The sequence below is a fragment of the Lytechinus variegatus genome, chromosome 1, assembly GCF_018143015.1.
Source record: "Lytechinus variegatus isolate NC3 chromosome 1, Lvar_3.0, whole genome shotgun sequence".
Classification (NCBI taxonomy): Eukaryota; Metazoa; Echinodermata; class Echinoidea; order Temnopleuroida; family Toxopneustidae; genus Lytechinus; species Lytechinus variegatus.
The window spans coordinates 30,379,328-30,396,284 of NC_054740.1; the positions used below are offsets into that span (position 1 = coordinate 30,379,328).

General features: G+C 36.2%; 2 protein-coding genes across 2 annotated transcripts in view; one reads left to right on the forward strand and one right to left on the reverse strand.

Annotated features, from left to right (window-relative positions):
* Window positions 1-388: 388 nt before the first annotated feature.
* LOC121410946 (NADH dehydrogenase [ubiquinone] 1 alpha subcomplex subunit 2-like) lies at window positions 389-7,273 on the reverse strand. The gene is made up of 3 exons (XM_041603359.1): window positions 7,139-7,273; window positions 2,536-2,642; window positions 389-1,204 (listed from the first exon to the last, which is right to left on the reverse strand). Exons 1-3 carry the CDS (start codon window positions 7,225-7,227, stop codon window positions 1,110-1,112), a joined length of 291 nt encoding a protein of 96 aa, XP_041459293.1. The 5' UTR covers window positions 7,228-7,273; the 3' UTR covers window positions 389-1,109.
* Window positions 7,274-7,579: 306 nt separating this feature from the next.
* The window catches only part of LOC121410957 (serine/threonine-protein kinase Nek1-like), a 46,247-nt gene continuing 36,869 nt past the window's right edge, over window positions 7,580-16,957 (forward strand). Inside the window, exons 1-4 of the mRNA XM_041603370.1 lie at window positions 7,580-7,656; window positions 11,261-11,410; window positions 11,838-11,934; window positions 13,105-13,286. Of these exons, the coding sequence (XP_041459304.1) occupies window positions 11,294-11,410; window positions 11,838-11,934; window positions 13,105-13,286 (396 nt within the window). The 5' untranslated portion in view covers window positions 7,580-7,656; window positions 11,261-11,293. The remainder of the gene's footprint in view (window positions 7,657-11,260; window positions 11,411-11,837; window positions 11,935-13,104; window positions 13,287-16,957) is intronic.

Genomic DNA, 16,957 nt, shown 5'->3' on the forward strand with positions numbered 1-16,957 from the left:
CTTTAACATCAAGTAATCCAACAAACAAGAATATGAGAAAGCACTCAATTAAATTATAATTCATAGATTTATTATCATTCAAGTCCACATTTCACTTCTTAAAAAACATCACACAAGTTTCAACTGCTCAGTAGAGCTGAGTGAACAGAGTGGAAAGCCTTATTAATGCATATATCGCAATACTTGGACATGATAACATAGGGTAGGACATCTCCTATTCATACACTGACCTGGGGAGTGTTTCATCAACATTTTTGTCCGACAAGTAGTCAGGTCTAACAACTTTCCTTGATTTTGATTGGCTGAGAGGCACTGTTACTATGGAAACCGTCGAATAAATCGTCTGACAAGTCATTTCATGAAACACTCCCCATTTTTATCAATATAGGCCCCACCCCTATCTCATCCAATTTACCTTTTTCATCATTTATGACATCCAGGTTTGGAGGGGTGTTTAAAACTTTTTATTTATTTTTTGCACCGCTTGAAAGCGGTCCCCAGGCCACATGCCACTTTGCTCCCTAGACGTGCCAACGAATGGAATATAAATGGAAAGGTAAATTCATAAATATCATTCCTTACATAAAGGGAGAGAAGGGGAATGGGGCTGATTTGGTAGAACCACTAGACTGGTACCATCAGTCATGCAGAATATAACAGATATCTGAGGAAAGGGGGGGGGGAGACAATAAACACTGACTTTCATCCAAGTGTTCTCAATAACTCTGAAAGTTCCAAAATTGTGTTAAGTCAGGTCGATCATTATGCATCTCAGAGAAATCAAAAGCATTTTGAAAAATTCTTTCCCCACAATCTTAAAAAAATACTGGATCAAAGCACTATGCTTAGACAAAGAAATATAATTGCATTCATAGCTTCAAAGTTCAGACTGTACACAAACTTGTTTTCCATTGAAGATCTCCTCCCACACCCAGGTCAGTTAATTTATAGAAAGTATGATGCATCCATCCCGTCTTTCAGTAGAGTATTCCTTCAAAGACCTCCATATCCGTTCCTGATTTCTTTAGATGAAAGACGGCAGATGCCACATCTATACACTGCTGTGTTTCTTTGATATGTCCAGATTCAATTTAATTTCATCATCAGAGTTATTTTGGTTGCTGAGCAACAAGGGATTGAATAGTCTCGTTGACTTGCTTGGAGTTAAAACCTGTCACATCAGTACTCGCCTCACGTCCAAACTCTGTTCATGAGAATACCCACACAAAAAAAATGGTAAAGAGACACGGATCATCATTTGCCAAATTATTTCCAAAGATGCATAGAGCATGCATGATATGCGTCCAGAAATCAAAGTGACATGTAACCATGACATGAATATTCCACAACAAGCCAAGCTAAAAAGTACACACAGGACTTCAAAAAGTTTCATGTTAGCTGGGAATGACTGTTGTTGAAATATATTTTTGTGTGTGTGAATGCAGGCCACTGCATTCAAGTAACCCAAACAATTTCATTATGATAAGATTCTGTGAGGGATCTCAATTAATAGCAGAAGATGCAGATCGATGAATATTTTTTAATCAATCAGAAAAAATCGAATATTTTATTTGAAACTAATTTTCAAATCTATTGTACTTAAAGGAACATTCCACCCCAACAAAAAGATGATTTGAATAAACAGAGATAAATCAAACAAGCAAACACTGAAGATTTCATCAAAATTGGATGTAAAATAAGTTATGACAATTTTAAATTTCGCCTCATTTCACAAAATAGTTACATGTATATGCACGTCTTGGTCGGTCTGCAAATGAGGGAACTGATGACATTTCTCACTCACTATTTGTTTTGTATTTTATAATATAAAATATGACAAAATTCTAATTTTCTTCTCATTATCCTGTGAAACAAAGTTTAATTCCTCCATAAACATGTGTAATTATTATTGTTTAACATTTCAAGATTCAGTCAAGTTGTTCCTTCTTGCCAAATCTGTAAAAATTTAAATGTTGTCTCATTCAAACAATAAAAACAAAATAAATAGTGAGGGACATCATCGAGTCTCTCATTTGCATGTGACTAGATTGTGCACATACATGTACTATTAAAAATCAATGTCATAACTATCCTATTTTACATCCAATTTTGATAAAATTTTCAGCATCATGCTTGTCTTATTGATTAAAATCAACATTTTTCTGAGGTGGACTTTTCATCTGAGATCCAGTAAACAGTACTCATGCATTCCATTTCAAAACAAATCAAAATAAATTTGGAAGTACACCAACAAGTCTAGCCCATCCTTTTCTTTGAGGTTTTTTTTTTCTTCAGGCAAGCACCATAATGAATATAAAATGAAAATATATCATAAGATTACTACCATTTGTTTGCCATTTGTTATTGATACACATCTGAAGAAAAATACGACAAGTAGCGTTTCATTAAATATCTTGTCAGATATTTTCACTGACAAGTGATTACTTTGAGAATAAAATCAGTGTATCTTATCAATCAAGAGCAAATTTTTTCAGTGGAAATATCTGAATACTTCATTGATCAAACATCAATTACCGTATCTTGCATAGACCATAGGCTGAACCCCACTGCATTCTCTGATCAGGATAGGGAAACGGGGATTGGCCTTCTTCACTTCTACATACTGTGTCTTCACCCATTCCCTGAGATGAATAAGCAATATATAACAAAGTTTAAAAGTTAAAGATTTACAAGCTTAAATTAAATAAAAAATGAAATGCCATCTTTTCAATAATTCATTTTCCTTCTCTCTCTTTTTTCTTTTCCTTATTTTGCTCTTTTAATCCCCTTTCTCTGATTTTGAATTTTCATTGTCCCTTCTTCCTCTCATCTCATGATTTGGTCTCATTTCTCCCACCTTCTTCTCCCACCTTCTTCTCCCCCTTTAATACTTCTATGTCAGTTTTTGTCTTCCTTTTCATCTCCTTCCTATAATTGCTTCTTAATTTTTTTTCGCATACATTCGTAATTCCGAAGGTTCGGTTATTCTGAAGGTTTGTAATTCCGAAGGTTCGTCAATCCGAAAACGAAATAAGGTTCGTAATTCCAAAAACGAAATGAAGTTCGTAATTCCGAAAACGAAATGAGGTTCGTTAATCCGAAAATTAAATAAGGTTCGTATTTACGAAAATTAAAAACAATTCATTTTGGTAACAAAAACGGTGTTGTCATTACAAAATGCACGATATTATGCCATAATAGTAATAAAAATCGATGATACATGTCTATGTTGTGGCCAAAGCATGTAATGCATTATTACGGGCCCGGATCAAGCATAGGCTTAATTTCAATTTTATCCGAGCAATTTTACTGCCTAAGCAAATGGTTTAAGGATGCAGGGGATTAAGTTTGTTGGTCGTGTGTGAGTAACCTCCAGAAAATAGGATTTGTATGAGAAGGAATGTCATTTTTAATGAAAAAAAAACACTACTAATGATGATTACTAGTATAATAATCCAAACGATGATCATTAAAAATAGTAATAAAGAATATAAATTTTAATAAAGAAATAAAGAAAAAAAAAGGAAAATGCTATTTTTCCAAAATGGAAAATTCCCTTTGAAATAAGAAAATGTGCCGTTTTCGAGAGAAAATACTTTTTTAAAGTATACATTTTAGATTAGTTTTCAGGCTGGAATTATATTTTTCAACTCCCACTTCACACTCTCAATTATTCTATTGGTGTAATATGTATCCTGAAAAGGTCACTAAATGCTTTCTTTAACAGGTTCCTTTGCATGTAATATTATGCAATGTAACGCAATATAATTTATTAGGCTCTTCATAATCCTTATACATGTATTACGTTAAGAAAGAAATGTTAAGCGCTTATAAACTACTGTTATATGCGCTATATAAATGTACATTAATTATTTATTATTTACTATTCCTTTTCTGGTCAGTATTAGCCAGGAGGCTTCTAGAGAGTAAAAATCATTTACTAACGTAAGCTTACTCTCATACGAAGCCAGGTCTTCCTGGTCATTATCCCACACGACGGAAGCCAAAACCTGAAACTTTCACCCCCGAGATTTCTACTTTCCTTCTAAAAGATCTAGCCCTAAATCATGTACATGGGATAAAACTTCATGTCCGACATTTCTACACTCGTTATTTTTTTAACAAGAATTCATCAAAAAAAATGAGAAAAATATTGTGAAAAGACGAAAGAGACTTGCCCGATTGTTCTTCGCCAACATTACAGACGTGTGCGTCGGGTAACGTTGTGTGAGTGTATGACCAGGAAGACCTGGCTTCGTATGAGAGTAAGCTTACGTTAGTAAATGATTTTTACTCTCTAGAAGCCTCCTGGCTAGTCAGTATTAAGCTCGCATTTTGCCCTCGTGTAAATTCATTAGTTAGATGCACATCTTTTTGAAGGACAAGTCCACCCCCATAAGTTGATTTGAATAAAAAGAGAAAAATCCAACAAACATAACGCTATGAAATTTCATCAAATCGGATGTAAAATAGGAAAGTTATGAAAGTTTGAAGTTTCACTTAATTTCAGAAAACAGTTGCACATCCTGGTCAGTATGCATATGCAAATGAGGGAACTGATGACATCACTCACTCACTATTTCTTTTGTATTTTATTATATTAAATATTCAATTTTTTCTCATAATTTTCCTGAGAAACAAAGTTTTATTTCTATTTTTATCTCTGAACTTGTGAAATTACCATTGTTTAACATTTTATGGTTCAGCCAAGTTGGTTGGTTATTATGATGGTGGGCCCCAAGTCTGCGCACCTAACAATTTGAGTTGAGATTTAACATGAATTTCTTCTTATTTCACAAAATCTTTTGGTTAATGGTGTTTCTTATGTTATTAAGAGTAAGTCATAAGTGTACCAAATTTCTCATTAAAAAATGAAAGAAAAGAAAAGATTTTCTTGAAAAAACCTCGGGAAGTCATTTTCAGATTGAAAAAAAATGGTACCCCATGTCTGCGCACTCATTCACTTTGCACACGATTCTGGGATTTTGATGAGAAAGGCTGCATTTTGAGGCCTTCACATGAAATGCCCTGAATTCATTATTTTTCCACCATTTTGAGTCAGATTTTTCTATGAATACCTGTCTATGTATTGCATATGTAAAGTTCATGCTCGTTTCGTATCTTCTTTTACTAGAATCGCGCAGATACTCGGGTGCGCAGACATGGGGGAACTGATCTGACCATACTGTCAATACTGTAAAATATAGTATTGTATAATTCAAACAATAAAAACAAGAGACATGAGAGAAATAGTGAGTGAGGATCATCATCGATTCTCTCATTTGCATGTGATTAAATTGTGCATATAACTACAGAGCTACCTAGTACCACTCATTCAATGAACAAGGTTATAATATAACCTTGTTCTCAGTTATATCTCCATGTGTGACAAAATAAAGGTGGCAATGTTTGGCTTATTTTCTCTTTTTCTTTGGGGCAAATGCTTGATTTTTGTATACTGACAGTTTCCATTAGACCTGTTAATTCATACCACTCGGCTCTTATAAATTTAAATTTGATTCTTTATATCATTTTTTCTTAATTAAAAATAGAGATCAAAAATTGAAAATTTTCTTGCCATATTACTTTCCACCAATAGAGGGTGTACATAAAAATATGCCCAAAATTCAAGTTTTTGAGTGCTCTGGTGAATACAAAAATTATTCCCACATTACTAATGATAAATAAATTAAAACTATATTGAAATTAGTAATTTTGGTCACAAAAGTGATATTTTAATGATTTTTTAAAGTGGGTGCTCTATACAGCATTGGCATACCATAGTCCTACCTGTAGATTCTCTACAGGCCAGATGGTAGCAGTGAACAAGTGCCTAGTAGTAGTACCAAGTCTCACGCATTATGTGTGAGACTCAAGCATCTTGTTCATCCCCAGAGATGCCAAGTTCAAAAAAATGTAATGCGTGAGATTTTTATGACTCGACGTCTCTGTGCGCGCGGCCAGTACTTACACTCGTACGTTGCGAAAAGGTGCGTGCGCAACGCGCGCGCACATGAGATATGGGCTTCAAAACGTTCAAAACCATGCGATGCACGCACGCTATTCATCGTATCACGTACTAGCCGTGCGCTGACTGCACTTTTGATTCGTCTCGCGTGCCGGGCTAGACGCGAAGGCGGTCGGCCAGTCGTATAATCTGGCGAATAATGCTACTTTTTCTCTTTTTTTTCTGTCGGGTCCCGATGCGTGAGAAAAATGGATGCCATGCGTGAGATCGTGAGACGGACCCTGGATGCGTGAGTCTCACGCACAATGCGTGAGACTTGGTAGCTCTGCATCCCCTCAAACCTCTGTCTCACGCAACTATCACAGCTTATCCCCATACATTGTATGATGGGGGGACCTAAAGCTACGCACTTTGTTTACAAGCGATGTAAAATATGCCAACTTTTATATTTGAACAAATCATCTTTTACTAATTTGTGGCAAATATTCTAAAGATCCTTAACCAAAAAGAAAATATCACAAAACTCACTAATACGAAAATCCCGTCATGTTTTCCGAACACCTCTTGAACTCGCCGCCCGATGTAGAAGGGGTCCTAAAGCTACGCACTCAATTTATCATGCAAAAAAATAATATTTTCTGTGCCTCAATTTTTAAAATTTGCTCAAATTATGATAGTATATTAAATATGAAATTAAATCGAATGTAACTCAAAAATTCTAAACAATTGTGGGTTTTCTCTGCATTTAGAGATTTACTGCAGCCCATGTAGAAAAAATTGAAAAGGAATCGTTCGTCACACTGCAGTCACAGTTCCACACACAGAGTGCGCATTTGCCATTAAAAACTGCATGCGCGATGAGTGGTGCGTAGCTTTAGGACCCGCGTAGCTTTAGGACCCCCGACCATACACAATGTCTGTGATCTCACTCAGATTCACAGAAAATCTCACACATAGCTGGTCTTTGAACTTGGCATCTCTGTAACTATTTTGTGACTTGAACTTTTGAATTTGATGCCGTGCCTGTGCTGTCAGCTTGTTGTGTCAGTGCAGCGTCATCATGGCCATGATGGCTGTGTGACTGTGACTGTGAGTGTGTCTGTGCCTGTAATGTAGGCTGTGGCTGTGGTGAGGTAAGAGCTAATAATTAAAGTATTTTTTAAATCTCACCTAACGCCTTCACTTGCATTTGAACGTTGGCAAAGATGAATTCTAAGCTCCTTTAGATGTTGAGGAAACCTCCGTGCAACAGAAGCCATGATTTCACCAGATTTGAGCCTTTAAATTAATCTCCACTGACTGTTCTCCCTAATGAATATAGTCTGTAGTCGATCCGGTCGAATTTCAGCAAATTCAGAATCGAAATCGGACAGTGACAATTTTGACACAAGGCTGAAATTTGTGGGGTTTTTTTAAGAATATGCAAACGCTCTTGAAATATCCATATATGATATGTTAATTTTCGTAAATAATCTATTTAGAAATGAAAATTATCACCCTTTCATACAACACTAGGATCATATGATTTATTTTCACTTTATACTATTGTTACAACAAATCATTGTGTATCAATTCAGACTAGTTTGATTAAGTTACATTCCCATCATACACTTCGTGCAGTGGCAGTTATGGCTGACAACGGTTGAATATTTGTAGAAAATTTAACTGGGAAATTGAATTTGTAAGAGGTAAATATTACATGCCGAGTGTTATTAGCGGTATTGGTAATTTTAATTTGGTTTCATGAAATTCCTTCGATTTTAAATTTACAATTAGACGTTTCACTTTGATTTTAATACCGTACTCACTCGTCTCAAATAATCTAACCCAATTTTTGCAGTTCATTGATTAGCAGCGGTATTGTTATGCACAGTGCGCCGGAGTGTTCCCGATAAAAACCTCTCTGTCCCGCTGATCTGAACGAATAGTGTGCCGCGCCGCGGATAAAGCGTCACTAGTATCCATGACCATGGCATTCCAGGATCGTGGACCCGGCCCAGTCAAGACCAAGGTTACCAGATTTCACAAAGTACGGGGCAAGACAAAGCATGCTAGCTGCACGAGCGGATCGACCGAGCGCGAGCCAGGGACTTACATGACTTTAGATCAACAACAAGATGGAAGAAGGCTACACAGTGCAGTGTTAAAAATACTAGACTTGTAAAAAATAAGGGCTGATTGGAAGGGAGGAAGAATGAAAGAATAAAGGAGAGAAAGAAAATATTTTTATACTATAAAATTGTAGGAAAGAAGAGAGATGAACTGAGAAGAAAGAAAAAAATGAAGGAAAAAAGAAATATTTAAAATAAAATTAGAATAAAAGAGAGAAAAAAAAGTTTCCTTCATTCTTTGAATAAAGAATTAAAAAAGAAAGGGAAGATGAACAAATGTGTGAAAGAAAAAAAATAAATGAGAAAGGAAAAAAAGGAGGAAGAAAGAAAGAATGAAGAAAAATGTTTTCTTCAGAAAATGAAAAAGCAAACAATTGTGAAGAAAGAAGAAAACTGGAAGGTTGGAAGGAAGAAAGGGTATGAGGAAAAAGAATTAGAAGGAAAAAATAAAGATTGAAAGACAAGATGAAAGAGTGGGGGGAAATAGTGAATAGTATGTGGAGGAAAGAATGAAGGAAATAAAAAAGGAAACTTAATAAAGATGGAAAACAAGAGAAAGAAGGAAGGAAAGAAAAATAAACAGAGATAAAGAGAAAGGATCAGGAAAGAAGGATATGAAATAAAGATATTGATGGAACAAAAAAGGGCAAGCAGGTTGGATAGGATGAAGAAAGAAGGATAGAAAAGAAAGAAAAATGATAGAAAGAAAGAGGAAAAAATTTCAAACTTCAAGCTAACGAAATCATTCATCTAACAAAACTCTTAATGACATTTGCGGTTTTGAATATGTTTTTTAATAAAAAAAATCAAATGTTTTAGAAATGAATAAAATTTCAAAGTGAAACATTGTCAAATTTAAAAATTAGATGAAAGAACGCTGCATCACACACAGGCATCTCTACAATCCGATTACAAGTACGCACCGGTCACAACAAGACTCAAACGAGAGCTAAAACATCTAGATCTAGCTATAAAACTGAATAACTTCCGATTATATCACCATTCACCAAATCAGTAATCTGAGAATCCATAATATGATTGTAAAAATTTCACGCTGATTTTGTGGTTATTTGGGTGGAAAAACTGTTTATCATGTGAGATTGTTTGCACCATTGAGAATCTGCTCCCATCCTATACATGCCGCGCTAATAGCCCGTTTGCAGTGTATTGAGTTAGCAAGAAAATTACAGCAGAAGTCTACAGGATTGTTGTCTTTTCTTCATTTGTTGGTTTTTGATGAAAATTCTTCACTTTAAAATGTATTAACTATATTTTGTTCAATATTCTGAAATACGGGAAAAAATACGCGTCCCAGGAAGGTTTTGTACCGGGACAAAGGAGCAAGATACGGGAAGTCTGGTCACCCTGGTCAAGACTTAAGTCAGAAGAATCTCGGGACCGAGGGCAGGGCTAATCCATACATTTACATTTATTTTTCACTTGTCAATTGTTTGCACTTTCAGTTTCATTAATTTAGTTTGACTTTCTGGCATCCATGATCATCTCTAATTAGGTATGTCATGTAACAATGAAATAAAAATCATGGAATTACATTGTAACCTAGTCGCGTAATGAAGCAATGTTAACCGACAACTCTAAAATCCATACCGTAAACATGTACGTGGTGCGAGGTTTTTATATAGCGTACTAACCTCGCAATATGTGTGAGTGACAGGGAAGTGAAGTTGCGCGACAGCCGACGTAAGTCACTGTTTATTCCCTTTTAAGTTTATTTTTTTACCATTTTGGTGCATTTCAGGTCAAAACAGAATAATAATCTTTATTTCTGCACAGTTCTTTTTATATATTTTTATGAAATAAGGACAAATATTGATGAGCTCCGTCGGGGGGAATTTGCATTTTCAACCCCCTAATGGTGGCTGCACGATAGCAAGCCGTCTGTGTACGAGGAGAAATTTTAAAAAGAAAATGTTTAAAAAAACTCCTTGAAGCAGAGGGCTGCCAGCTGTCTAGTCTACTCATGCTGGTCTATCAAACTCTTCAAATGACATGACATTAAATTTTAAATTCAGTTTAAAAAATTAGTAGATTCCAATGGCATTCAATTACAATCATGACAATCACATCATCAGTCCATCAAACGTTATGTCATGATGTTGACGAAGGTACCCCCCCCCCTTTCAATTTGAAAAAAAAAAGAGAAAACTTTAAGCCATCTGTATGGACAGTGATTTTCTGTTTCTAAAAAATGACTCTTCGGTATCAGAAAATCTTTAAATTCTTTTAGGAAATTCCTAATGGAATTAGGTATCGCATTTGTGTACGGTGACAAAAAAAGCCAGGCCGAGCTGCTAATCGGCATCCGGAGCTGGACCAAATGTACAGCCGCTTTTGGCCCCGCATGTGGCCTTTGAGCATTTACAGTGAATTTTAGGCCATGGCTCAGCCCGGCTTTTTTTTTTCATTGTAAACAGGGTCAGACACTTACTGGTAATTGTAACACTAACAATTAGATGGGCCGGTTTTGTGTGATATGTTCGCGACATGAAAAAATGTGTCCTTTTTTATTTAAATCTATTTAACCTGGACATACTTGACCCATTGTCCATAAATGTATACATTTCCTGATAGGAGCTTAAGTGTGGATTCCAAAATGGTACTTAAAATTATGGGATAGGATATACGGGGCTCGACATTAGCAGTGGCCCGGGGCAATCAAAAATGAGAGTCGGTTTCTGTAAAAAAATTCTGGAAAAGCTCACAATGGGTGGTCCAGTCGCACTACCAAAGTTTTGATAAATTGTATTGTTTTAGGGCCATCAAGTTTGTTTTTTGGGCCTCCAAGAATATGAAATCGATGATTTTATTGGACCGATCAGGCCACCAAGAAAAAAAAATTAGTGTGGAGCCTTGGGGTAAAGGCATTAGAAGTTTAGGAGCCAAATATACCAACAACAAAAAAATCTTCACCAAAAATACCGAACTTTGAGTTTTGTTCATAATTTCTTTTCAAATTCATAAAGACCTCAAATCTGCTTTCATACTTTCTCTCTTCAAACTTATCGTGACTCTCAATCATTGCCTTAATGCTTAAATCACAACTGTTAATTTCAAACTGTTGAATTCCACCATACACTAGTACAGAGTGAGAGGCTGAAGTTGTTTTGTTTTCTTCTGTAATTTGTCAGCCCTAGGTTCATTTTCCTATCTTTTTTTACAGTATCTCCTCCAGTTTAACCCCAACTGCCACATCATGGAGAATTACATAAAGAAGAAACAGATAGGTGAGGGATCCTTTGGCAAGGCTTTGTTGGTGAAAAGTAAGGCTGATGGCAAGGAGTATGTTATCAAAGAAATCAATATTTCCAAGGCAAGTAATAGTATTGTTATAGTATCATATAACTGCCATCTATCACAAGTATTATTATACCCCCATCCTTCCGAATATCTTTCTCTTCTTCAAGCCCTTTCTATCCCATCTCTTTCTCTTTCCCATTCTTTCCTCTGCTCTTACCATTCTTTCTCCCTCATTCTCCTCCCTTGTTTGTCTATCTATCTCTTTCTTTTTTTTTTCTTTCTTTCTCACCTTCTGTCTCATTTGTCTCAATATTACCTTTTCTGTTCAGAATTTTCCCTCCTTTCTCAGACTTTGGTTTCATCATTTCCAGACATCAGTAAATGATGTTAATAATTCAAAAAATGGAAAACTGTAAACAATTAATATGGTGACATTACATAATTTATAATTTCTTTCCCCCTTTACAAGTATTTCTTTCCTCCTTTTATTGCCACTGTAGATGAAAAGGAAGGAAAGAGAGGAATCTAAGAAAGAAGTTTCTGTTTTGAGGAAGATGAAACATCCCAACATTGTGTCTTATGCTGAGTCTTTTGAAGGTGAGTGCTGTAGCACAATCAACATTGTGCTGGAAAGTTTATGAATGAATTTTGTCAATTTCAGGGGGAGTATTTCTTGGTCACTAACAGGATGCATCATTAATTTGTGAATATGATTAGCTGGGCATGTGTGGGCTTTTAAAATGGCATCTGCGTCTAGCAGAAGTGCTCTGTAACCATGTATGTTTTGTGTGCTATAGCAAATGAATTCAATGACTAGGATAGTAATAACATTCAGCACTATATAAGTCTTGATTTTACTATCATATCAATTAAAAGCAGCAGTCTTTTATTCCATACTTGCACCTGGACTCGCAGGGAAGGCATGACACACATATTGAGGAGTTCATGTGTCTTCTTTTTCCTCTCCTCGAAAGTTGCTGTGGGTGTGTTTGGTTTCAATAGAGGTGTGTTGATCACTGATATGATAATTCATTCATATCTGGAGAGGCAAAGACAGATAATTACCTTCACCATGGAAAATGTATTACCATGACATGTCTTGAACCATTGATCCTCATATTAAATTTGAAATTCTGTATGAAACTGGTTGATAGATGCAAGAGGGGCGTTACATGAAAGGACTTGTCAGAAATTTTATCCGACGAGCTCTGATTTATCCGACAGTTACCAGAGTAACTGTTCCTGTCAGGCACTCAAAATCTAGGAAAGATGTCAGATCTGACAACTTGTCAGACAAAACTGTTGATGAAAAACTCTGCAGTTCGAAAATTAAGAAAATTACAATAAATATTGTTCAAGTCTGTGAATCATTTGGCCTTGAAATTTTACTGTTTTAAAGGCAAGGCCTCTTCTACAAGGAAAGTTTCTTTATTTCAATACATTTGGGCAATTCCATAAAATGATCAAGCCTTTTGTACATCTGACACACATTTTTTTCAAGTCTTACTTCATTTCATAATCTTAACAAGTCATGGTCATTTGAGAGCATTACAGACTGTGAAAAGAACAAGAAATCAGAGACAGAAAATTTCATGAAAGTCCCACATATTACGTATAGGGGGTCGGACACACACATTTCATGGAATTGCCCAAATGGAAGCAATTTAAAAAGCAATATGAATTATTGAGGCCTAACAATAATCCTGACTTTGATGGCCTGGGATGAAATCAAGCCCTGAATCATGTCTTTTGTTTGTAACCCTACAGAGAAAGGTAACCTGTACATTGTTATGGACTACTGTGATGGAGGTGACCTTTATCAAGCCATCAATAGACGACGAGGCGTGTTGTTTCCTGAAGATGAAGTCATGGATTGGTTTGTTCAGATCTGTCTGGCTCTCAAACATGTTCATGACAGAAAGATTCTTCATAGGGATATCAAATCACAGGTAAAAAATAAATAAATAGAAGTGAGTGTTGCACCTTACTGGCAGACTCCTTCTTGTGCTCTATTCTTACATGTACCTCCGCCAAACAAAGTTTGAAGGATAGTGTATGGTTGGGTGGTTGGGCGGGCGGTCGGTCCGTTGCAAATCTAGCATATCGAACTACTTCCTCAATCTTTAACCAATTCTTAGAAACTTGGAACACATTTTGGTGTGGGGTATAAATATAAAAGACACATTTTTCATGTGTTTTAGAAATTATGTTGCCATGGTAACGGTATATTATGGCAAAAATGTAAAAATCTTGCAGTTCAAACTACTTTTTAAAAAGTTTTTAACCAATTCTCGTGAAATTTGGCACATGAATTGGTCTTGAGGTAAAGATGTGCAAAACATATTTTGTGTGTCAGAAATCCTGTTGCCATGGTAACAGCTTATTTTAAAGTGAAAATTGTGTTGAAATCTTGCGTTTTGAATTACTTAATCAATTTTCAACTAATTCTCATGAAATTTGGCTCACACATAAGTTTCGAGGTCAAGATGTGTGAGACACATTTTGTGTGTGTTGGAAAATGTGTTCGGCACCATGGTAACAACATTATATATTCCCCAAATTAGGTAAAAATCTTGTTCATACTACTTCATCAGTTTTCAACCAATTCTCATGAAATTTGGCTCACACATTGGTCTTGAGGTGAAGATGTGCAAAACACATTTTTCCATGTGTCAGTAATTGTGTTGCCAAGATAACAACATATATGTCAAAATTATGCGAAAATCTTGTGGTTTTAACTACTTTAACCAATTCATGATAGCTCACACATTGGTCATGTGGTAGAAATAGGCAAGGAATATTTTTCCATGTGTTGGTAACTGTTGCCATGGTAACAGTATACGGCAGGTGTATTATTCACATTCGGTGATACATGTAGTTGTAGTTTTCATGAGCTTTTGCTTGTTTAGGCAAATCCACTAGTTATGATTATGATTGTCAATATTTCCAATGTTTTTGTTTATTTTATATGTAGTGTCTTGAGTAAGCTTTTTCGATATACCGGTATTAGTAATACCGTTCGGTATGAAAGTCATACCGGTATGGATACCGCCGTTGAAATTTCAATACCGAAATACCGTCATACCAAAAGTTGAAAATATCATACCGGTATTTTCTTCTGTATTGTCGTTTATGGGTATTTTTACAGTAAAATTAAGTCAAAACAATAAGTTCTTTGGCTCTCTCAACGTATTTAATGAAATCAGAATCCAATAATCTAACCTCGAAATGAATACATCGCCCCTTAACTACTGTCTGAGCTCCGTTAGCCGCTGCATAAGGCCTCGGCCCCACCGCTACTGATACTGGGGTGCATGTCGGCTCAGCTCCATGCACTCGTGTACACAGCTACAGTAAACAACGAAGTCGACCGAGACGGAGAGCATTTCATGAAGAGTTTTTTTCAGTGGTTTCAACAACAGATTGCTTTCCGCCAATCACATGCGAGGGTTTGCTAGCTTGTAACATCCCTCTACACAAACAAAATCACTGACAAAACTCTTTTTGAAACACTCCCTAGCCTGCCTTTTGACCACGTGGTGTATTGTGGGCTTCGACAAACTATCAACCTTGGCTTGGGGCGTTGACAGACAAACCACAGGGATTAACAATTGTTTTTTCTTTATGCAAGTTTTTTTTTCTCGGACTGCTCTTAACTTGTATCAATGGGAATGACCACTGAGTTTGTTTTTTTTTTTGGGGGGGGGGGTGCTGTGCATTGACAAACCACAGGGATTAACACTTTTTTTCTGGACTGCTCTTGACTTGTTTCAATTATGACAAGTTTACTTTTATACTATAAGCCTGCTACAAAAATCGTCTGACCCCCCCAAAAAAAAAATAAATAGATACATTAATGAATAAATAAATTAAATATGAAAATAAAAAAAGACAGAAAATGTTGATAACATTAACAGGAAAAAAATGTTACGCCATCCCTCTTTGTTTATTTTGATCTGTGAAGTGATCGTAAATGGAAGAAAGTGGCTGAGAATATTTGTGTGATTTGTGATGGGTGTTGTATCCGTTTTGTGCATGTGCTGTCATGAATAAAATAAAATAAACTATTGGATTGATTGTATGATGGTCTCGTGGGGTGATAAGAAGTTGATCAACTAAAATTTGGCATGTGTGAAAGATGAAATTGACAAAAAAGAGGGGAAGATCGAGATTCAGAGAAGAGGAGGATGTAGATTGTTCGTGGTAAGAGAGGGTGGTTACGGGGAGAGAATGGGCCGATGGGAAAGAGAGAGTGAAGAATTAAGGGGCTGGGGAGATAAAGAAAAACAAAAGCAAGAAAAAATGAGTGAGAAAGAGGCAGCTGGGGGATAAGAAGTTTAGGGGGGGTTACTTTTAGACAACGTGGAGATTCACAAGAGGGGGGGGGGGTTCAACACAATGGACATTTATAAGAAAAGTTATGTACGAGACGTCAAAATTTGAGGTCAACAAACTTTGAACCTTCGACGAACACGTGTTGATGTGAGTGGTAAACAAAAGGGGCGAATCTGAATGTGAATGAGTGGGGCCAGATCGGTGAAGGGAAAATCACGCATATATCCTTGACAGTTTTAGCAGGGAATTTTGGTGCTTGGAAGTTAGGGCATGTTACACACGTTTAGCAAAGTAAGTAGCAGTGAGTTTGTGCGGTGTAGCATTTGGCAACTTGACTTATTGATTTCGTACCATGTGCTTGCTGAGATAATTTTGCACCCATGCACAGGTAATTCACAGCTCTCGTTGGGGAGAGAGCATGATCGTATAACTTTTGGTAAAGAAAGAGAAAGTTTTTGTCAATGAGAACGAACCATGCTGAGCATTCCTCAGCTGACCACAAGCATCCCCTCTTTATCCGAGGCCATATCAGGGCTAAATAAACATTGGACACTGTTTGCACAATAAATTGGGAATTTACTCGGTATTAGTCGGTATACCGGTATTGAAGCTATTAGTAATACCGGTATTGAAAATATCAATACCGAAAAAGCTTAGTCTTGAGTAATGCTTCATTAGAAATTGCACATTAGAAAAACTTACAAATCAAAGATCTTTTTTTTTGTAGGGATTAATCATATCACAGATTTGTCTTTCTCTCAAAATATCATGAAGATTCGTCATATAGAGTGGGATCAAATCACGCATAAAAAAACATTTTCCATTTAATTACTACCCCTAGGGTTCTTTAATTTGTGTATGTTAGGGTCTTTTCTACTGAGCTTACTAAGCTACATTTATTGTGGCTCAATATTTGAAAAGTGGAAGGCACCAACCAGTGCTGAACATAGTAGTGAAAATACAGTCCGGTCTCTCTTAACTGGCCTCCCGCTTATCCAGATCTCTCTTTTATCCAGGAGCACACTCGCCAAGATTTTTTTTTCAGTCTAGTGTTTGGGGAAACATGAGATTTCAATCTAAAATCAAAATTCCTTCGCACACTCACTTTGATTACAACAACATATGTCTCGCTAGCTAGCACTAGGCCTCAATATGGACAGCGCCATCTATCTCGTTTGAGCCTACAGTCTAACAATGGCTGACTTTGCAAAGCTGCGATGCCCGCCGCAATGATCCGATTATCGAACTTAGTTTCATTGAGTCATTTTCTTTCTTTCGAGGTATG

Excerpts from the sequence above, each read along its gene's own strand:
- LOC121410946 (XM_041603359.1), bottom strand. The coding sequence starts at position 7,227 with ATGGCTTCTGTTGCACGGAGGTTTCCTCAACATCTAAAGGAGCTTAGA. Across the intron at positions 2,643-7,138 it reads AATGCAAGTGAAGGCGTTAG|GGAATGGGTGAAGACACAGT; the intron begins GTGAGATTTAAA and ends TATTCATCTCAG. Across the intron at positions 1,205-2,535 it reads TATGGTCTATGCAAGATACG|AGTTTGGACGTGAGGCGAGT; the intron begins GTAATTGATGTT and ends TCTCATGAACAG.